A 22587-nucleotide genomic window follows, 5' to 3' on the forward strand; every position below is an offset into this window, starting at 1 on the left:
GCTATTTTTGGTAGAGATGAGGTTTCACCATGTTGCCCAGTCTTGGAGAACACTTTAAAATGTTACTGCCCAGAAAAATGGGGAGGTAGAAGAGTCTAACCTACTTTAGAGACTTCTTCAGAAAGAAACCCACTTCTCTCCAGGTCTTCATGTTTTAACTTATTTTTGTTTGTTTTTTAAGGAGGTCTCGCTATGTTGCCCAGGATAGCCTCAAACTCCTGGGCTCAAGCATCCTCTTGCCTTGGCTTCCCAAGTAGCTAATTACAGGCATATCTGGCTATTTAACTTCAAATGACTCATCCAATCAGTGGGCAGGATTTATAGTGACAAAGAGAAAAGCATCTAACCAGAGAGAACACTGAAACTATCTCAAAAAGAAGACACAGTACACAGTGTTTCAAAATGTGGATATTGTTTACTTGAAGCAACAGTCCAGGATTGTGAAATACAACACACATTTTAAGGATGAGACTTTCCTTTCACGGTCAAGCACCAGCATCATGCACACAGCATCAAGTTATTTAAAAAAACACCCCTGCGGGATCCCGTTCCTGGATGAAGGCCCACTTCGGTGTGATTGCCTCCCTTGCTTCACTGCTCTTAGTTCCAGTCAGTTTCATTGTACATCCAAGCCTTCCTCTGCCTGAGAGCAGAGGCTCTGCTCATCAGCCAGCCAGTCTTGTTACTATCTGGCTACTTTTTAAGGTTAAAAAATAAAAGGCAGTTTCTTTGCTTTGCAGGCGGCAAGGCATGAGGCACAGGCCTCTTCATTGTTCACATGGCACAGGAGGAGGCTCTGAGCAAAGGCCACTGGGAAGTTAGGGCAACACCAAGGCGGCTCTGTGGAGAGACTCCCTGTGCTGAGGCCTGGCAGGAACGGTGCCTGGGGACTGTTCATGGTCTGACCAGTTCAGGCTTGGTAAACCCAAGTAAAGTGTTAAAAACCTCAGTACAAAAGATCCTCTAACACATCTGGAACCAAATTATTTGTTCTTAAAAACACAGTACTAAGTGTCACAAAGCTTTCCCTCCAATCTACTACTAGAAAACACTCATGCCACGGCCCACAGACCCAGGAGTCAGGACAGAGAGAAACCTGTTCTTCAAAAGAAAAAAAAGAAAAAAAAAAAAGACAGCAGTACATAAAGTGCTTCTTTTTAATGAAACAAATCCAAGAGATGTACAGTCAGGCTCAAGTTGTGCAGTTCACAAGCATGGAGAAAACAGACAAAACGACAGCGTTCAGGACAGTCAGAGCTAACCCAACACGAGGCTGGACTTGCCGCCAGGGGGATTTCTTCTGGATGGCACTGGGGCCGGGGCCACCGGGCTGGGCACAGGCGCAGCAGGCACCGGCTTCTCTTCACTCTGCCCCAGGCTGCCTGGCAACTCTGTGTCCACATTTTCTATGAAAACAGGGAATAGAAATAACACTCATAACGACAGCTATTTCCTGTTAAGATTAAGGATCTTTTTTTTGTTTTTGGTTTGATGGTTGGAAACATACCTAAAGGTATAAAGAAAATAACAGTCACCCGCCACGCTCCCACTGCACAGAATTCACCAGTGTTCATCTTTCCCATATCTGTCACCCGCCACGCTCCCACTGCACAGAATTCACCAGTGTTCATCTTTTCCCATATCTGTTGTTTACGTTCTTTTCTAAATTACACAAATACATGAAGACATGAAGATTTTTAAATAAGAACCTGTTCTTATTTAAAAACTCTAGCTCTCTGGCCCCTTCCAGCTCCAGGTGGGTCAGGCTCTCACTATTCCCAGAGCTCCCACTGCAAGTCCTGTGCAGCCTTCTAGTCCACTTGTTTTATGTATATTTATTTACATTTAGCCAGGTAACATGCAACATGTTTTGGTTACATTTAACATAAATGGTATCAACTTCCTTTTTTTCACTCTTGAAAATGTATCCATATTTACAAACAGGGTAGTAATTCACCTTGCTTATTAACTGTATTTTTTCAAATCTCTCACTTCACTGTCAAGCTTCATTTCTTTATAGTAATTATCCCATGACATAGGCTATTTATCCAATTCTCTGACAGCAAAAAAAAACGAACAATCCAACCTTTCCAAACGAATTGTTTCTCGTCAGGATTGTTTCCAAACCGAGAAAATACACTGATTCAAAGTGAAAAGTGAATGCAAAAATTCTGTATTTTCTATGAAAGGAAAATACTAACAGTTGAATAGTTGACATATTTTTTTATTTTTAATTTTTTTGCGGGGGGTGGTGGTGAGGGATATTGAGACAGGGTGTCACTCTGTGGCCCAGGCTGGAGTGCAGTGGCTCAATCACAGCCCACTGTAGCCTCAAACTCCTGTGCTCAAGCAGTCTTCCTATATCAGTCTCCCAAACAGCTGGGACTATAGGTGTGCACCACCACAACTGGCTATTGTTTTTATTTTTAAAAGATGGAGTCTCCTTATGTCACCTAGGCTGGTCTCAAATTCCTGGGCTCAAGTATCCTCCTTCCCATCTCAGCCTCCCTAAGTGCTGGGATTATAGGCATGAGCCACCTTCACCCTTCACACAGCCTAGTTTTCTTTTTTTTTTTTTTTTGAGACAGGGTCTTTAACCTCTGCCTCCCAGATTCAAGCAATTCTCCTGCCTCAGCCTCCCGAGTAGCTGGGATTACAGGCACACACCACCATGCCTGATTAATTTTTGTATTTTTAGTAGAGACAGGGTTTCGCCGTGTTGGCCAGGCTGGTCTCGAACTCCTGGCCTCAAGTAAGCTGCCTACCTTGGCCTCCCAAAGTGCTGGGATTATGGCATTAAGCCACTGCCTAGTTTTCTTTTTTTTTTTTTTTCTTTGAGACAGAGTTTCGCTCTTGTTGTCCAGGCTGGAGTGCAGTGGTGCAATCTTGGCTCACTGCAACCTCCACCTCCTGGGCTCAAGCGATTCTCCTACTTCAGCCTCCCAAATAGGTGGGATTACAGGTGCACGCTACAACGCCCGACTAATTTTTTGTATTTTCAGTAGAGACAGGGTTTCACCATGTTGGCCAGGCTGGTCTCAAACTCCTGACCTCAGGCGATCCACCTGCCTTGGCCTCCCAAAGTGCTGGGATTACAGGTGTGAGCCTCCATACTCGGGCCTAGTTTTCTTTTTAATAGCAAGTTTATTTCAGTATGAACCAATCAAATTAAGTTGCATATTCTAAGATATTTGCAAATATTTCATAGAAGCCCTTTTGCCTGAAAAGGCAGTAAGGGCAGTTAATAACGCTCCTATATTAATGGAATTTTTTTTTTTTTTTTTTTTTGAGACTGGGTCTCATTCCGTCACCCAGACTGAAGTACAGTAGCGCGATCTTGGCTCACCATAACCTCCGCCTCCCTGGCTCAAGCAATTCTCCTGCCTTAGCCTCCCAAGTAGCTGGGGTTATAGCCTCAGGTGATCCACCTGCCTCAGCCACCCAAAGTACTGAGATTACAGGTCTGAGCCACTGTGCCCAGCCAAGAAGAGGTCTTTAAACTAAAAATATATATTCTTGCTGGACGTGGTGGCTCACACCTGTAATCCCAGCACTTTGGGAGGCCAAGGCGGGTGGATCACCTGAGGTCAGGAGTTCGAGACCAGCCTGACCAACATGGAGAAACCCCATCTCGACTAAAAATATAAAATTACCCAGGCATGGTGGTACGCGCCTGTAATCCCAGCTACTCAGGAGGCTGAGGCAGGAAAATCGCTTAAACCCAGGAGGTGGAGGTTGCAGGGAGCCAAGATCACGCTACTGCACTCCAGCCTGGCAACAGAGAGACTCTGTCAAAAAAAAAAAAAAAAAAAAGTTTTTAAACACTTATTCTCAATTCATGTACTTACCTCATTACAGGCTAGAAACAAACCAACCTCCCTCTTCTGTGGCTGCACTATTTCTGACTGGACAGACATTTATTTTATTTGTTTATTTTTGATGCTTTGTTAATGTTAACATGCTACTGCTGCTTTTAACATTTCATGAATTTCTGGAACATTCTATGGAAGTAACATATAAAATGTTCTATACTATTTAACTACAAGCAAAAATAGAGTATGAAGCTTTTCAGAACAACAGCCGTCGCAATTATGAACTAAAACTCAGAGAAGGTCACCCATTAGTTTCCTATGGTTACATCCATTGTAAAAGAAGCAAGATGTCACGCCTGTAATCCCAGCACTTTGGGAGGCCGAGGTGGGTGGATCACGAGGTCAGGAGATCGAGACCATCCTGGCTAACACAGTGAAACCCCATCTCTACTAAAAATGCAAAAAATTAGCCGGGTGTGGCGGCAGGAGCCTGTAGTCCCAGCTACTTCGGAGGCTGAGGCAGGAGAATGGCGTAAACCCTGGACGCGGAGCTTGCAGTGAGCTGAGATCGCGCCACTGCACTCCAGCCTGAGCGACAGAGGAAGGCTCCGTCTCAAAAAAAAAAAAAAAGAAGCAAGATGAAATGCGTTGGCTCAGATACACAAGTCCTACAATAAGTGCCCCTGAAATAACCTAAATATAATTGTAAATATAAAAGAAAAACAAAACTCCACATTTAAAATATTCAAGATAAAGAGAATTCGGACTGAGACAACTTGTTAGTTCAAGCAGTTTCATTTCTGCAGGTGGGACATGGCCTCCTGCTATACATACAGGATCTACTAAAGTCTTCATTCCCTGTCTGAATCAAGCAGTTAAGGAACATTCTGAAGAACAAAAAATTACCTTGCATTCCTGCCATGGTGGTTCATTTTCATAAAGTCCTCTTCAGATGAATCAAGCTCAATCCTACTAATCTTATATTTGTCTTACATGATTACTAGAACTGTTTTGTTTTTCACAAATACATAACATACTAAAGAAAAAGAAGAAAAAAGCACCTAAGGAGACTAAACAAGCAGCAATAGGCCTTACTTTAAATATCTGTCCAGGCCAGGTGCAGTGGCTCACGCCTGTAAATCCCAGCACTTTGGGAGGCCAAGGCAGCCTCATCACCTGAGATCAGGAGTTTGAGACCAGCTTGGCCAACACGGTGAAACCCCATCTCTACAAAAGTACAAAACTTAGCCGGGCGTGTGTGCGCGCCTGTATTCACAGATACTCGGGAGGCTGGGCAGGAGAATCGCTTGAACCCGGGAGGCGGAGTTTGAAGTGAGCCAAGATCGTGCCACTGCACTCCAGCCTGGGCGACAGAGTGAGACTCTGTCTCAAAAATAAATTAAATAAATGTCGGTCCAGTCAGAAATACTCCAGTCACAGAGGAGGGAGGTTTGTTCGTTTCCAGCCTATAATGAGGTAAGTACAGGAATTGAGAGTAAGTGTTCAGAAACTTTTATTTATTTTTTTAGATGGCGTCTCTCTCTTGCCAGGCTGGAGTGCAGTGGTGCGATCTCAGCTCACTGCAACCTTCACCTCCCGGGTTCAAGCGATTCTCCTGCCTCAACCTCCCGAGTAGCTGGAATTACACGCGCGCACCACCACGCGTGGCTAATTTTTGTATTTTTTAGTAAAGACGGGGTTTCACCATGTTGGCCAGGATGGTCTTGATCTCTTGACCTCATGATCCGCACACCTCGGTCTCCCAAAGGTGTGAGCCACCGTGCCCAGCCAAATGTTTAGAAACTTTTATACCAATTTGACACAGAAAGCTTTTGTCTGCTGAATTAAAAAAAAAAAAAAAAAAAAAAGCTTCAAATGAAATTATTTCTACCAAAATATACATTTTAGACACTCCTAACTTGTCTCTCTTATTTGGCACATCAGTAAGATAACTGAACAAAGACACCTCTATCTGAATAGAAATGATTCATTGTAAGCATCCAAGAATCAGAGCTGGAAGAAATAGAGCCGACCATCTAACTTGCCCGCAGTCAGGGAGGCTTCTCTGCCTGAACTGCCGGGACCTTCTCCCTCTTAAAAGATTTCTCAAGACGGAAACTCCAAAGTCATTCCTGTAGCCATTCCTGCGTTTAATAGCCCAGGAGGTAAAAGAAACTTCCTGTACATCCAAAGGGAATCTATCTTAAACTGAATTGGGGTTGACCTTTCATCCTCTAGATGTATCTTATTACTGTACCCCCGCCAGGCACAGTGGCTCACACCTGTAATCCCAGAATTTTGGGAGGCCAAGGCAGGAAGATCAACATGAACCCAGGACTAGCCTGGGAAACATGGCAAAACCCTGTCTCTACGAAAACTACAAAAACTGGCCAAGCGCGGTGGCTCACGCCTGTAATCCCAACACTTTGGGAGGCCGAGGCGGGTGGATCACGAGGTAAGGAGTTCGAGACCAGTCTGGGCAAGATGGTGAAACCGTCTCTACTGAAAACACAAAAATTAGCTGGACACAGTGGCGGGCACCTGTAATCCCAGCTACTCAGGAGGCTGAGGCAGGAGAATTGCTTGAACCCAGGAGGTGGAGGCTGCAGTGAGCTGAGATCATGCCACTGCATTCTAGCCTGGGCAACAGAGCAAGACTCTGTCTCAAAAACAAAACTACGAAAATGAGCCAGGCGTGGCAGCATGCAGCTGTAGCCCCCACGACTAGGGAAGCTGAGGCGAGAGGACGGCTTGAACCCAGAAGCCAGGGCTGCAGTGAATGGCGATTGTACCACTGCACTTGTGGCCTAGGCAACAGTAAGAACCTGTCTCAGTAAAGAAAAAATATTATTGTGCCCCTTGTCATTTTAAGACAGATGAACTAAAAGTTGCAGCAGTCAACAACACAGAATATATCAGGTCAAAAACTTAAAAGGAAAAAGGCCAGGCACAATAGCTTACACCTGTAATCCCAGCACTTTGAGAGGCCAAGGCAGGGGGATCACCTGAGGTCAGGAGTTCAAGACCAGCCTGGCCAACATGGTGAAATACCGTCTCTACTAAAAATACAAAAATTAGCCAGGTGTGGTGGCACATGCCTCTAATCCCAGCTACTCAGGAAGCTGAGGCAGGAGAATCGCTTGAACCTGGGAGGTGGAGTTGCAGTGAGCTGAGATTGTGCCACTGCATTCCAGCCTGGGCAACAGATCTAGCTCAATTTAAAAAAAAAAAAAAAAAAAAAGGAAAAAACAACAACAGGTAACCACTGGAGGAGAAAAGAAAGGACTTAGGAGTTTGTGACCAGCCTGGCCAATGTGGTGAAAACCCCGTGTCTGCTAAAAATTAAATCAGTTGAGCGAGGCTGGGCACAGTGGTTCATGCCTCCCAGTACTTTGGGAGGCCAAGGTGGGTGGATCACCTGAGGTCAGGAGTTCGAGACCAGCCTGGTGAACATGGCGAAACCCCGTCTCTACTAAAAATACAAAAAATAGCCAGGTGTGGTGGCACACACTGGTAGTCCCAGATACTTGGGAGGCTAAGGCAGGAGAATCGCTTGAACCTGGGAGTCGGAGGTTGCATTGAGCTGAGATCACACCACTGTACTCCAGCCTGGGTGACAGAGCAAGACTGTCTCAGAAAAACAAAAACAAAAAACTGTGAGGGGGACTGAACAGGGAACAGATTATTAATTATGTGGTAGGACTAATGACACATTGTCGACATATTTCTCCAGGTTCCCCTAACTTCTAGTTATAGTAACTGGCCAAAATAATTGAATAAAGATTACCTGAGTGTTGCTAAATAAGGTCTGACAGTGCAAGTATTCAGAATATAGAAAGCAGTGGAACCACCCGGGCCTGGTGGCTCACGCCTGTAATCCCAGCATTTTGGGAGGCCGAGGCAGGTGGATCACCTGAGGTCAGGAGTTCAAGACCAGCCTGGCCAACATGGTGAAATTCTGTCTTTACTACCAATAAAAAAAAAAATTAGCCGGGCGTGGTGGCGGGCCTTGTAGTCCCAGCTACTCAGGGAGGCTGAGGTAGGAGAATCACTTGAACCCGGGAGGCGGGAGTGAGCCAAGATCGTGCCACTGTACTCCAGCCTGGACAACAAGAGCGAAACTCCGTCAAAGAAGGAGGGGAGGGAAGAAGGAAGGAAGCAAGCAGTGGAATAAAAAAAACCTAGATTTTACCTCCAGAAGTCTTTCCAGAACGGTACAAATAGAACACAAACAGTAACTAATACACACATCTTCGGTCCAATGCAAAAGTAACTGGTCCTATGATATTATCATATACATACATGGATGAAAATATACACACACAATCTGTTTTTGTCCATGGCTGCTGGCCAGTAACTCCCATAGCCCTTGATACAGTCTTTTGTTATAATGGGGTGCATTAAGCCTCAGGAACAGCCCTCAGGAAACAGAATCTCTTTGTGACCTTCTGTCCTCCTTTTATCAGCCCAGGGCAGGACTGTAATCTGATGGCAGGTCAAAAGACCCTCAAGCCAGAGGGTTCTGCTCCATACCCTGGAGGAGGGAATGCTACGTGGAGAGGCCAAGAATCTGAACAGATGGGCCTTCTGAGTCTCCTTGTTCAGTCCACTAGTATGAAATCAAACCTTTTGTCTAATCACATTTCTGTACAGTTGTCAATCATGCTTATGTAATGAAGCCTCCACAAAAAACCAAAAGGGGCCAGGCATGGTGGCTCATGCCTGTAATCCCAGCACTTTGGAAAGCCAAAGTGGGTGGATTACTGGAGGTTAGGAGTTCAAGACCAGCCTGGCCAACATGGTAAAACCTCGTCTCTACTAAAAATACAAAATTAGCCAGGTGTAGTGGTGTGCATGTGTAATCTCAGCTATTCAGGAGGCAGAGACACGAGAATTGCTTAAACTCAAGAGGCGGAGGTTGCAGTGAGCCGAGATCATGCCATTTCACTCCAGCCTGGGCAAAAAGTATGAAACTTGCCGGGCGCGGTGGCTCACGCCTGTAATCCCAGCACTTTGGGAGGCCGAGGCGGGCGGATCACAAGGTCAGGAGATCGAGACCACGGTGAAACCCCGTCTCTACTAAAAATACAAAAAATTAGCCGGGCGCGGTTGTGGGCGCCTGTAGTCCCAGCTACTCGGGAGGCTGAGGCAGGAGAATGGCGTGAACCCGGGAGGCGGAGCTTGCAGTGAGCCGAGATCGCGCCACTGCACTCCAGCCTGGGCGACAGAGCGAGACTCCGTCTCAAAAAAAAAAAAAAAAAAAAAAAAGTATGAAACTTGGCCAGGTACGGTGGCTCACAGTCATAATCCTAGCACTCTGGGAGGCCGAGAAGGGTGGATCACCTGAGGTCAGGAGTTCCAGACCAGCCTGACCAACATGACAAAACCCTGTCTCTACTAAAAATAAAAAATTACCTGGGTGTGGTGGTGGGTGCCTGTAATCCCAGCTACTCAGGAGGCTGAGGAAGGAGAATCGCTTGAACCCGGGAGGCGGAGGATGCAGTGAGCCAAGATCGCACCACTGCACTCCAGCCTGGGCAACAGAGTGAGACTCCATCTCAAAAAAAAAAAAAAGAGTGAATCTCCATCTCAAGAAAAAAAACCCAAAAGGGGCTGGGCATGGTGGCTCACTTTGGGAGGCGAAGGTGGGAAGATTGCTTGAGTCCAGGAGGTGGAGGCTACAGTGAGCCATGATTACACCACTGCACTCTAGCTGGGGTGAGAGCAAAACCCAGTCTTAAAACTCAAAAAAAACACCAAAAGGATGGATTCTGAGGACTTCTAGATAATTGAACATGTGGAAGCGGACAGGAAGGTGCAACAACTCATCCATGTGCCAGGAGGGTGGCACACCCCAACTCCAAGGTATGGGAGCTCCTGCACTTGGGACCTTTCCTTACCAGGCCCCATGTATCCCCTCACCGGGCTGCTGATTTGTATCCTTTCAAATATCCTTCGTAAAAACCCAGGTGCAGTGGCTCATGCCTGTAATCTCAATACTTTTGGAGGCTGAGGCGGGAGGATCACATGACTAGCCTGTGTAACATAACATAGTGAGACCACATCTCTACAAAAAAGAAAAAAAATTAGCCAGGCATGGTGGCATACACGTATATCCCAGCTACTCGGGAGGCTGAGGCAGGAGGACTGCTTGAGCTCAGGAGTTTGAAGTTGCAGTGAGCTGTGAGGGCGACACTGCACTCCAATCTGGGAAACAGAGCAAGATTCAGTTTAGAAAAAAATGAAAAATATATGTATCATATATTCATAATGAACCTGTAAACATAAATGTTTCCCTAAGTTCTTTTTGTGAACCTCTCTAGCAAATTAAAACCATAGAAGGAGTCACAGGAACCCCAACTTGAAGCCAGTCAGTCAGAAGTTCCAGAGGCCCAGGCTTACAGCTGATGGGAAGGAAGGGGCAGTCTTGTGGGACTGACCCTCAACCTGTTGAATCTGAGGTTATCTTCTGGTAGAGGGTGTAGAAACTGGATTGGAGGACTCCCAGCTGGTGTCCACTGATTGGTGTGTGGGGAGAAACCCCCAACATTTGGTCACAGGTGTCTTCTGTGTTGCTGATTGTTGTGGTGTGAAAAAAGAGGAAAAACACATCTGAGTGTTTTCCCCCTAAACAGGTCCTATAAGGAAGAACCCAGGCAATGCTCCCAAAGGCTCAGAGGCTTCTCCTCTAAGCCCCACCAAGAAACACTGTGAGACCGGACGCAGTGGCTCATGCACCCGGCTCATGGTGCCACGTGCCTGTAATCCCAGCTATTCAGGAGGCTGAACCAGGAGAATTGCTTGAACCCGGGAGGCAGAGGTTGCAGTGAGCTGAGATCCTGCCACTACACTCCAGCCTGGGTGACAGAGCCAGACTCCAACTCAAAAAAAAAAAACCAAAAAACAGAACACTGCGTAGAAGGTAGAGAGGAATCTGCTTCTTCAACCTTTCTGTGTGTCCTTGTGAGCACACCACAAAACATAAGGGTAGGAAAAGGCCTTAAGAGGAAGCTGCTGCTCTGTCTAGACCAGAGGGCTTGTGACTGCTGCACTTCACCGACTGCTACCGCCTGACACTTATAAACCTTGCGTTCATCGGCAATTCTTTAGCACTTATTAAAGAAATGCCAATAAATACTTCCAAGATTTAAGATAATTAAGTCAATGATCACAGCTCATTTCCACCTATAATTGGTAATATGGATGGTTAGCTGAAAAATTACATCTGCCCCCTAAATCATCATTTACAAAATCACCAAGCAGGTAACCAATGTCTTGCTGAATAAGCACCTCCCTATAAAAACAAATGAACTTTGTGAGCTGAGCTTGAAATGCTTATATTAAAAAGCTCTCTCTGGCTGGTGTGAGTTATCTCGATTGTTCATAGTTACAGATCAACCTCCTTGTTTTACTCTTTCCCCTCTTCTCTATACTGCACTGGGCTAGTCTGTAATAAATAACCACATAAATACAAAAAGCTCTCAGCTGGGCGCTGTGGCTCATGCCAGTAATATCAACACTTTGGGGAGGCTGAGGTGGGAGGATCACTTAAGCTCAGGAGTTTGAGACCAGCCTGGGCAACATAGTGAGACCTTATCTCTACTAAAAATAAAAAGAAATTAGCAAGGTGTGGTAGTGTACCCCTGTAGTCCCAGCTACTCGGGAGGCTGAGGTGGGAGGATCACTTAAGCCCAAAGAAGCCACAGTGAGCTGTGATTGCCCACTGCACTCCAGCCTTGGCAACAGAGAGACACCTGGTCTCAAAAAAAAAAAGTTCTCATTAAGTGTAACAAATACTGACCTGATTAATATGTGTGTGTGTGTATACATATATTTTGGTTTAGTTTATTTTTTTAAGGCAAGGTCTCACTCTGTCACCCATACTGGAGTATAATGGTGTGATCTCTGCCCATTGCAACCTCCACGTCCTGGGCTCAAGCAATCCTCCTACCTGAGCCTCCCGAGTAGCTGGACTACAGGCATGTGTAACCATGCCAGGCTAATTTTTGTACTTTTTTATAGAAACAGGGTTTTGCCATGTTTCCATGCTGGTCTTTTTTTTTTTTTTTTTTTTTTTTTTGAGACAGAGTCTCACGCTGTTGCCCAGGCTGGAGTGCAGTGGCGCGATCTCGGCTCACTGCAAGCTCCGCCTCCCGGGTTCCCGCCATTCTCCTGCCTCAGCCTCCTGAGTAGCTGGGACTACAGGCGCCCGCCACCGCGCCCGGCTAATTTTTTGTATTTTTAGTAGAGACGGGGTTTCACTGTGGTCTCGATCTCCTGACCTTGTGATCCGCCCGCCTCGGCCTCCCAAAGTGCTGGGATTACAGGCTTGAGCCACCGCGCCCGGCCTCCATGCTGGTCTTGAACTCCTGGGCTCAAGCAATCCACCTGCCTCAGCCTCCCAAAGTGTTGAGATTACAGGCGTGAGCCACCATGCCCAGCCAATATATGTAATTTTAAAGGATTCTGTTTTTTCCCTTCTATTACATTTCTAGCATTGATCGCATTACTGGCAGATTAAAAATGTGGCCATGTTTACTAACTTTCCAGTTTCATTTTTGTTCCTCTCCACCCAGAGTATGGCGACACTTGGGGCATGGCCAGGTTTCACTCCCCTGTCTCTTTTCCCGTGATTTAAATCAAGATTCAGATCTGTCCTGAAACCATGGACAGAGCCAGAAATTTGGTCTTCAGAAGTACTCACCATGAATATCACCTTCTCCCTAGAAAAGAAAAAAATTCAAAAATTTACTTCCTATTTTAATTTTGGAACACACAAAACAGTCATAGTTCATAGCAGCTAACATCTACTGGAAACCAAATGTGACATTTCATTGTGATGCAATCAAGTACAGGGTCAGTCGGCTACCTCTGTCCAACTTAGGACAATGCTATGCAAAAATTCTGCATGATAAATTGCTCTAGTGCCAGTACCACATCTAAAACAAACAAACAAAAAAACCCAACATTTCCTCTGATGACCTAACACCAATTAGCATTTCAGTGATCTTTTATTAGAATGGAAAACTGGTGAATCTATCCTTTCATCTCTCTCCTTTCCCCTCATCTAGTTGTGGAAGGACCCCTATCAGTTCCAAAGCCCTTCTCCAGTTCTCTCGGCACTCAGACAGGTGATGCCTCACTGTGCTCTGAGGGCTTTAGTGCTTAGTCGGGCAGGGTCTTTCCACTTTGCAGCACACACCCTGGGGGGCTTGGTGGCAGTACTCAACTGCAGACACAACTAATGGTAATGCCAGCACTAGTCTCCTGGAGTTCAACGCAAAGCAGTATCTGCAAAAAAACAGCCCCTGAACTCAGAAACACTTCTATATATGAGACACACAGGAAGTGAGAAAGAACCACAAGTTCCAAAAATCAATATGGGAGATAAAACAAATCCTAATGGTAAAAGAGATACAGAAACAGACTGAGACCATGTTAACACACTTCTATGATTTTACTATCAATCTTCCATTATCAATATGGCCCAGTCCCTTTCCTAACTACATCAATGTAAAATTCCAGTGGGAGAACTGAAACTCTTAGTACAAATTTCAGAATCATATTGACCTCAAAGCCTTTCTGGCCTCATGCTGTCACACTGACCTTCAGATCTAAGAAGTCTCCGGAGCTTGCTTCAGAGGAGTTCCTTCTCTGCAGTCCAGATGACTCCAAGTCTTCCCTGCCACCGCTAGACTTGGCACCTAAAAATCAAAATATACTTTCTTCAGAAATACAATAGAAAAACTCTAAAGCAAAACACTTCAGGCTGGGTATGGTGGCTCATGCCTGTAACCCCAGCACTTTGGGAGGCCAAGGTGGGCGGATCACCTGAGGTCAGGAGTTCAAGACCAGCCTGGCCAACAGGGTGAAACCCTGTCTCTACTAAAAATATAAAAATTAGCTGGATGTGGTGGTGCATGCTTGTAATCCTAGCTACTTGGGAGGCCGAGGCAGGAGAATCATTTGAACTCGGGAGGTGGAGGTTGCAGTGAGCCAAGTTGGCACCACTGCACTCTGCACTTCAGCCTGGGCAACAGAATGAGACTCTTGTCTCAAAAAAAAAAAAAAAAAACACACTTCAGCAATTGACGTTATGTGTTAGTCTCATATTATGAAATGAGGAAACAGTCTCAAGGAAGTTAAGCTGATCACTTAAACATTAACTCAGTCTGACTTCAGTCCTTACTCTGATACATCACATAGCCTCTCAGTATTTCCCATTTCTTTCCTCTCAGGCTAAGTCTAAACTGTTGTTTATTACCATTAAGCTAGATTTTGTTATTAGTTCAAAACCAGCTGTAGTTGGTTTTTCTTTTGTTTTTGACACAGGGTTTCACTCTGTCACCTAGGCTGGAGGGCAATGGCTCAATCACAGCTCACTGCAGCCTCCACCTCCCAAGCTCAGCAATCCTCCCACCTCAGCTTCCTGAGTATCAGGGACTAAAGGCACACTGCCACTACCACCAGCTAATTTTTGTTTTGTTTTGTTTTTTAGACACGGGGCGGGGGCACATGTTGGTGCCCAGGCTGCATCTGTGGCTGTTGATGCTGGGCCCATCCCTTTGAACAGTGAGCACAGATAACAAGAGTACCTGCCGACTTGGCCCAAGAAGCTTGATTTTCTTCAGGTGTCCCAAATATATTAGAGGCCATTTTGTTCTTCCTCACAGGTTGTTCTGTTGGTTCATCAAAACCTAACGAAAAATTGGATCCACCACCTGGAGGCCGCAAAACCCTACAAATAATGGCAAAACATCAACTTCAGATCATACTGAAACATTTCTTGGCATAAATCTTTTCAGACAACTTTCATTTCACTTTCCTCACCCATTCATCTCCCTCACCCCCACAACAGATAGCTGCTAACAGGAAAAGGAATCACCTCCATCAGCGTCTACATTCAATGCTGGATGTTAAGATACTAAGTACTGCTTTATAATACTTGTAATAAGGTCATCGATCACACAAGGCAGCTCAAACAGTGTGGAACTCATCACAAATAACAGCCTGGTTGGTGTCCCCTTTTTGGAAATGGCAAAAGACCTAATGCACCTTACTCTACTGGGCTTGGCTGAATATATTTGCAAAGAAGTTTAGAAGCATTTCTTGTTATTATTCATTTAAAAATCGTTTCCAGGCACAGTGGCACACACCTGTAATCCCAGCACTCTAGGAGGCCAAAGCAGGATCATCATTTGAGCCTAGGAGTTCAAGACCAGCCTGGGCAACATAGCAAGACCCCGTCTCTATAAAAAAAAATTAAAAATTAGCCAAGCGTAGCGGCACATGCCTGTGATCCCAGCTACACTGGACTCTGAGACAGAAGGATCGCTTCAGCCCAGGAGGTTAAGGCTGCAGTGAGCTTTGTTCAAACCGCTGAACTCCAGCCTGTGTGACAGAGCAAGACTGTCTCAAAATGTAAAAAGTAAATAATATATATATATATTTTTTTGAGACAGAATCTCGCTCTGTCGCCCAGGCTGGAATGCAGTGGCACACTCTCAGCTCAATGCAAGCTCCACCTCCCAGGTTCACGCCATTCTCCTGCCTTAGCCTCCTGAGTAGCTGGGACGACAGGTGCCTGCCACCACGCTTGGCTAATTTTTTGTGTTTTTAGTAGAGACAGGATTTCACTGTGTTAGTCAGGATGCTCTTGATCTCCTGACTTCATGATCCGCCCACCTCGGCCTCCCAAAGTGCTGGGATTACAGGCGTGAGCCACTGCGCCCAGCCAAAAAAAGTATATTTTTAAAAAATCACTTCCTTCTTACTTTCAACTAGATAAATAACTTGGGCACGGTCAGTAGCAGGCCCCTGTAGTCCCAGTCATTCTGGAAGCTGAATCAGGAGGATTGCTTGAGCCCAGGAGTTCAAGGCCAGCCTAGGCAACATAGTAAGATCCCCATCTCTAATCATTTATGCACTTACACGCACATGCACACGTACATGCGCATGCACACGTACATGCGCGCGCACACACACACACAAGTTGGCTTGACCAATTTAGAAGCCCAAGAAGAGCTGATGATAGTCTCTTCTATCTCAACCTCACTAAAAAGCCATTTACATACTTGTACCTCACTATTCTCACAATAAACTTAAGTAACTACCCATGAGGACAAAGTCAGTATGAGAAATTAAGTAGAAGATTCCATGGCATGGTCTATGTCAGTATTCCTTTGAACATCATCTATAGCTCTCTGTTCCAACATGGTAATATATTTTTTAACATTTCCAAATCTTCCTGCCATAGGTTGACCAATTTGTCTCCTCCTCGGAAAAACTCAATTTAACTCCTCATGCCACCTTTCAAAACAAAAAATGCAGGTGGTTTTATGGAAATACTTTTTTTTCTTTCTTTTTTTTTCTTTCTTTTTTTTTTTTTTTTTTTTTTTTTTTTTTTTTTTTGAGACGGAGTCTCGCTCTGTAGCCCAGGCTGGAGTGCAGTGGCCGGATCTCAGCTCACTGCAAGCTCCGCCTCCCGGGTTCACGCCATTCTCCGGCCTCAGCCTCCAGAGTAGCTGGGACTACAGGCGCCCGCCACCTCGCCCGGCTAGTTTTTTGTATTTCTTTAGTAGAGACGGGGTTTCACCGTGTTCGCCAGGATGGTCTCGATCTCCTGACCTTGTGATCCGCCCGTCTCGGCCTCCCACAGTGCTGGGATTACAGGCTTGAGCCACCGCGCCCGGCCTTTTTTTTTTTTTTGAGATGGAGTCTCCCTCTGCCGCCCAGGCTGGAGTGCGGTGGCCGGATCTCAGCTCACTGCAAGCTCCGCCTCCCGGGTTCACGCCATTCTCCTGCCTCAGCCTCCCGAGCAGCTGGAACTACATACAGGCGCCCGCCACCTCGCCCGGCTAGTTTTTTTTTTTTTGTATTTTTAGTAGAGACGGGGTTTCACCATGTTAGCCAGGATGGTCTCGATCTCCTGACCTAGTGATCCGCCTGTCTCGGCCTCCCAAAGTGCTGGGATTACAGGCTTGAGCCACCGCGCCCGGCCTCTTTTTTTTTTTTAAGGCACAATCTCACTCTTGTCGCCCAGGCTTGAGTGCAGTGGTGCAATCTCTCGGCTCACTGCAACCTCCGCCTCCCGGGTTCAAGCGATTTTCCTACCTCAGCCCCCTTAGTAGCTGGGATTACAGGCACCCGCCGCCACCACAAACAGCTAACTTTTGTACTTTCAGTAGAGATGGGGTTTCATCTTGTTGGTCAGGCTGGTCTCCAACTCCTGACCTCAGGTGATTCGCCCACCTGGCCTCCCAAAGTGCTGGGATTACAGGCGTAAGCCACTGCACCTGGCCTAATTTTTTTTTTTTTTTTTTTTTTTTTTTTTGAGACGGAGTCTCGCTCTGTCGCCCAGGCTGGAGTGCAGTGGCCGGATCTCAGCTCACTGAAAGCTCCGCCTCCCGGGTTTACACCATTCTCCTGCCTCAGCCTCCCGAGTAGCTGGGACTACAGGCGCCCGCCCCCTCGCCCGGCTAGTTTTTTGTATTTTTTTTTCAGTAGAGACTGGGTTTCACCGTGTTAGCCAGGATAGTCTCGGCCTCCCAAAGTGCTGGGATTACAGGCTTGAGCCACCGCGCCCGGCCTAATTTTTGCATTTTTAGTAAAGACAGGGTTTCACCACGTTGGTCAAGCTGGTCTTGAACTCCTGAGCTCAGGTGATCCGCCTGCGTCGGCCTCCCAAAGTGCTGGGATTATAGGCATGAGCTACCGAGCCCGGCCAACTTTTTTTTTTTTTTTTTTTTACTTTTTCTTTTTTTGTTGTTTTCCTACTGCCTGTGTAATTACAGAATATGGAAGGACTTTCTAACTACTGATTCAATTCCTTTACTGGTGATACGAGTGGGTCTGGTTTTGTTTCTTCAAAAGGCAGTTTGAATAAGAAACATTTTTCTTTCTTTTTTTTTTTTTTGAGACGGAGTTTTGCTCTTTTTGCCCAGGCTGGAGTGCAATGGCGCGATCTCAGCTCACCGCAACCTCCGCCTTCCGGGTTCAAGCGATTCTCCTGCCTCAGCCTCTCGAGTAGCTGGGATTACAGGCATGCGCCACTATGTCTGGCTAATTTTTTTGTATTTTTAGTAGAGACGGGCTTTCTCCATGTTGGTCAGGCTGGTCTTGAACTCCCGACCTCAGGTGATCCACCTGCCTCAGCCTCCCAAAGTGCTGGGATTACAGGCGTGAGCCACCGGGCCTGGCCATTCTTTCTTTCTTTTTCTTTTTTTGAGACGGAGTCCCACTCTGTTGCCCAGGCTAGAGTGCAGTGGCATGATCTCAGCTCACTGCAAGCTCCGCCTCCCAGGTTCACACCTTTCTCCTGCCTCAGTCTCCAGAGTAGCTGGGGCTACAGGCGCCTGCCACCGAGGCCAGCTAATTTTTTGTATTTTTGGTAGAGATGGGGTTTCACTGTGTTAGCCAGGATGGTCTCGATCTCCTGACCTTGTGATCTGCCCGCCTCCCAACATAGTAAGATCCAAACTGCTGGGATTACAGGTGTGAGCCAGCACGCCCGGCCAAGAAACATTTTTCTAAGAATATATAGCACTTCTAGCTGGGTGTGGTGGCTCGAACCTGTAATCCCAGCTACTCAGGAGGCTGAGGTAGGAGAATCGCTTGAACCCAGGAGGCGGAGGCTACAGTGAGCTAAGATCGTGCCACTGCACTCCGGCCTGGGCAAAAGAGCAAGACTCCATCTCTAATAATATTAATAATAAAATTAAGGCCAGGAGCGGTGGCTCATGCCTGTTTTCCCAGCACTTTGAGAGGCTAAGGCAGGCGGATCACGAGGTCAAGAGATTGAGACCATCCTGGCCAATGTCGTGAAACTCTGTCTCTACTAAAAAAGTACAAAAATTAGCTGGGCATGGTGGCATGTGCCTGTAGTCCCAGCTATTCGGGAGGCTGAAGCAGAAGAATTGCTTGAACCCGTGAGGCAGAGGTTGCAGTGAGCCGGATATCGTGCCACTGCACTCCAGCCTGGCAATAGAGTGAGACTATGTCTCAAAAAAAAAAATTAATTTTAAAAAATAAGGCTGGGCGCGGTGGCTCACGCCTGTAATCCCAGAACTTTGGGAGGCCAAGGCGGGCGGATCACCCGAGGTCGGGAGTTTGAGACCAGCGTGGCCAACATGGAGAAACCCTGTCTCTACTAAAAATTAGCCAGGTGTGGTGGTGCATGCCTGTAATCTCACCTAGTCGGGAGGCTGAGGCAGGAGAATCGCTTGAACTCGGAAGGCGGAGGTGAGCAGAGATTGCGCCATTGCACTCAAGCCTGGGCAAGAAGAGCAAAACTCCGTCTCCAAAACAAAAAAAAAAAAATCAAGAAAAAGACACTAGTACCCAAACACCAGCGTAAGAGCAAGTCAAAACTCTAATCAGTCCAACTTTCTAAAGGTCTCTGTTCCTCCTGCAATAGCAGGTAGTCACCAACTCGGATGACGTCAGTGTTGTAGAGACCATTTGTAATAGTGAGACATCCCCAAACAAAGGATGTAGATCATAAGGCAGAAAGTATCTCAATGTTTTAGGATCCTACTATTCTTTCAGAATCATACATGACAACTAAATCAGGATTATATATTTAAGACTGAACAAAAATGTGTCCATGTACTGTAGATAACGATTTTTTAAAAATTACTCCTTTTCTTTCTTCTCTCTTTAAATCCCGAAGTTTCCGTATATCTTTGCAGATCATTCCTTACCAGACTAAATTTATAACGAGTTTATGGGGCCAGGAGAACATTATTGGACAAAATTAAGTTTATGAGAATTAGGTGAGATTATAGAAAAAGGGAAGGTAGAGAGACAATAAAATGACAATGCGACTACAGTCCCTAGAGCACAATACTGGAGGGAAATTGATGGCAAAAGGTGAATTAAACATTCATTCCACAGGATCAAAACTCATTTGTCTCACATTTCAAATGTACATATGAAAAAACTAAGTGTGAGGATTCATTTGACCTGATTACTGAAATTCTTTGCAAAACACTAATATGAACTCAACCCCAAAGAATAAAACCCCAGATTACACATTATCATTCTGACGACTGAAGTCTAACCGGCAGAAAGTTGGCCTCACAACACAAAATGAAAAACCAAGGCTCAATCTGTTCCTGTCCGCTGAAAAAATTATCTCATTGGGAAGAAAACAGAAAGGGAGCAACCAGTTTCCTGTGCTACTCAAGTTCCCTATCCCAGTAATCACCAATTTATTTTTTTTAATTTTACCCAATCTTTTTGACCTTGTAAACCTGAAAGAAATTAGTTGTAAAGGAATGTCATTTCCCATGCTTTCCTCCTAAGGCTCAATTGCTGAGTGAGGCGTGCTTTTTGTTCCCAAGTTCTCTAACCCCTGTGAGATATTGCTATTTCACGTGTCTTCTTAGCCCCACAAAATGGCTCCCTTTGTGCCACTTGGCCAAGACCCCGAGGCTAGCCACACATGAATGCAGGTCATAATCGATGTAAAATACATGCTCAAAAAAGTGAAATTTAAGCTTCCTCCAAGCCTTGAGGAGGATCCCAGACATAACTGTAACCCACCTTAAAGAACAGTGTGCAATTAGCTGAGACAATGTGGACACCTTCTACAGAATCCAAACCCTTCCACCAAGTTAAGCAAGGACTTGAAAAGGGTTCCTGTCCAAACACTGTACCCAGTGCCTCAAGCCCAAAAAGCAGTGGGATGAAGGGCAAGAAAAATCCCCCGCTTCCCAGGTAGAGCTACCACGTTAGAGACAATGGATGTCTCCGGCCCCGCCCAAGAACAAGAAACCTCCTCCTGCAAGGGAACCAGGGCCAGGGATGAACTCATTGGGCAAACGTCAAAGGAGGAAGCGAAGGTAGGATGCAAAGACCATCGTCCGAAGGTTTAAGCGCACAAAACCCACTCGGGTTGGCTCATTCCCCCTCCCTCTTAGAAATGAGCGCAGGGAGGGGGAGAAGGGGTCTTTCCTTTGTTAGGAAAGGGGAGACACTTGGAAGAGGGGAGGCACTTCGAGGAGGGGAAGAACGGTTGGGTCCTGAATGCGGGGTGAAGGGTCGTGATGACCAGCCCCGCCCGACCACAAATGCACCTGCCAGGTAGGTCCGAATAAGGAGTGGGGCACGGCGAGGGTAAGGAGCCCCCCGGACCTAATCGATCCGGTCTCCGGATCCGATGGCTGCGCGCGAGAGCAAGACCAACCGCATGCCACGGGCCAAAGGCAGGAGCGCGTGGCCCAGCAATGGGACAATAGGGCCTGACCATGCATGGGGCCCTAAAGGCTCCCCGGGCACCTGGGGGGCCAAGCCCACCACCCTGGGGATGGACCAGCCCGGATGCCCACAGAAGAAAGGGAAGCCCTCCCCACAGGTTCCGATTAACGAAAACCGGCCGTGCTCCGAGGGGCGACCAGCTCCGGCCTCCCCAGCCCCTGGCTCCGTGGGAGGAATGAATGGAAAGCAGCAGGGACCCGGGTGGGGCCGGCGCGCAGGACTCGCCAGGCGGCACAAAGGCGGCGCCGACGGCAGAACCCCGCCACCCGCCCCGGAGCGAGCACAGCGCACCGGGCTTGTTACCCGCAACGACCGGCGCGAGGCCCCGCCGGCAGCGGCCCTCCCGGCCCCTCAGCCCCGTGCGGCTCGGGCGCGACCCGGTTGCCTCACCGGGAGCTATTCCTGCTGTTAGGGTCGACTCCCTTGAAGGTGGTCGTCGTGGTCATGGCGCCGAGGAGCGAGGTAGGCTGGCGCGGGAGGAGAATGCTCAAAGGGTCGGACCCCGGGTGCGCAAGGTAACTCCACACTCGAGAGCCGGCCACCGCCGCAGGAGCCGCCGCCGCCGCCTGTCCGGGCGATCGACGCCTTTATAGACATCTCAAAGCCCTCCCCCTAGTCCTCCGGCATTGGCCGATTCAAATGAACCCTTTCGTTCCTATTGGCTCTCTGGAGTGCCAAGCACCATGCGGCATTACGATGGGCTGTGGCGGCCACGGCTCAGCCTAAGCCCGCCCCCTTCCTGGACTGGGAAGGCCTTGGGACGCTCTCCCCTCCCCCACCCCAAAATCTCGGCGATGATTGGACAGAAGGCGAATCTAACTCGCGCTGGGTACAAGTCGTGCTGGCTGTCACTTTAAAACGTTACCTGACAGAGGGTGAAGCTCTTTCTTGGGGAGTTACAACCTTGGCAAGCAGAAGGGAGATTTGTCACTGTTACTATTCTCTCATTTGCTTTACTGATGGTGGAATAGTAAGGGCATCCTCCTTAAAGGATGAAAAGTACTGCAACAAGTTGACATTTATTTATTGAATACCTACTGTGTGTCCCATTTAGAAACCTAATAGTCTCAAAGCAGCAGCACTATGAGTCAGCAACAGAGAGCACGCCAAGATGATCCCTTTTAAAAGGACTGGAAATTCTTTACATTTTAATGTTACTGTTTAGTTGTAATGGGTGGTGCATGTACTGGGTGAAAATTACAGTCGCTCCTATTTGGGGGCCTATTCTAAGGCTGGTTAATGCCTGGCACCAGGAATGGCCTCATTCCCTGCTACCAAGACTATGGGAGCAGCTCAGGCCTCTGCAGCTGTTTATAACCCTTAAGTCATGACTCTTCCACCTGTCTGGGTAAATCTATCCACGCAACAAATGCAGACACACTTGGAGGACTCAGGAATGATGGTTTACAAGATCATAATAGGAAAGCCTTGGGCAAAAGAGGGCAGGCAGTTGATAGATAAGCCCTTCTCATGTCTTGCATATTTCCTCAAGGCAGATGTCTTTGCTCAATATTTC

At 46.9% G+C, this 22587-nt stretch overlaps 2 protein-coding genes across 5 annotated transcripts in view; one reads left to right on the top strand and one right to left on the bottom strand.

Annotated features, from left to right (window-relative positions):
* The window catches only part of ARMC7 (armadillo repeat containing 7), a 42931-nt gene extending 28022 nt beyond the window's left edge, over positions 1-14909 (top strand). Inside the window, exon 3 of one of the 2 annotated variants that reach the window (XM_015438830.4) lies at positions 14311-14909. In XM_015438830.4, the coding sequence (XP_015294316.1) occupies positions 14311-14381 (71 nt within the window). In that variant the 3' untranslated portion in view covers positions 14382-14909. Of the gene's footprint in view, positions 1-10447; positions 11170-14310 lie in introns of those variants that run through there. The other variant, XM_065531965.2, reaches the window with a different exon arrangement.
* JPT1 (Jupiter microtubule associated homolog 1) lies at positions 396-21632 on the bottom strand. Of its 3 annotated transcripts, none has more exons than XM_005584905.5 (5): positions 21462-21632; positions 14408-14550; positions 13419-13516; positions 12517-12535; positions 396-1406 (listed from the first exon to the last, which is right to left on the bottom strand). In XM_005584905.5, the coding sequence occupies exons 1-5, from the start codon at positions 21515-21517 to the stop codon at positions 1258-1260; spliced, it is 465 nt and encodes a 154-aa protein (XP_005584962.2). In that variant the 5' UTR covers positions 21518-21632; the 3' UTR covers positions 396-1257. The 3 variants fall into 3 exon arrangements, with proteins under 3 accessions (XP_005584962.2, XP_005584961.2, XP_065388039.1); XM_065531967.2 differs by lacking the exon at positions 396-1406 and adding an exon at positions 10260-10387; XM_005584904.5 differs by lacking the exon at positions 12517-12535.
* Between the last annotated feature and the right edge of the window lie 955 nt (positions 21633-22587).

The sequence above is a fragment of the Macaca fascicularis genome, chromosome 16 (genome assembly GCF_037993035.2).
Source record: "Macaca fascicularis isolate 582-1 chromosome 16, T2T-MFA8v1.1".
Classification (NCBI taxonomy): Eukaryota; Metazoa; Chordata; class Mammalia; order Primates; family Cercopithecidae; genus Macaca; species Macaca fascicularis.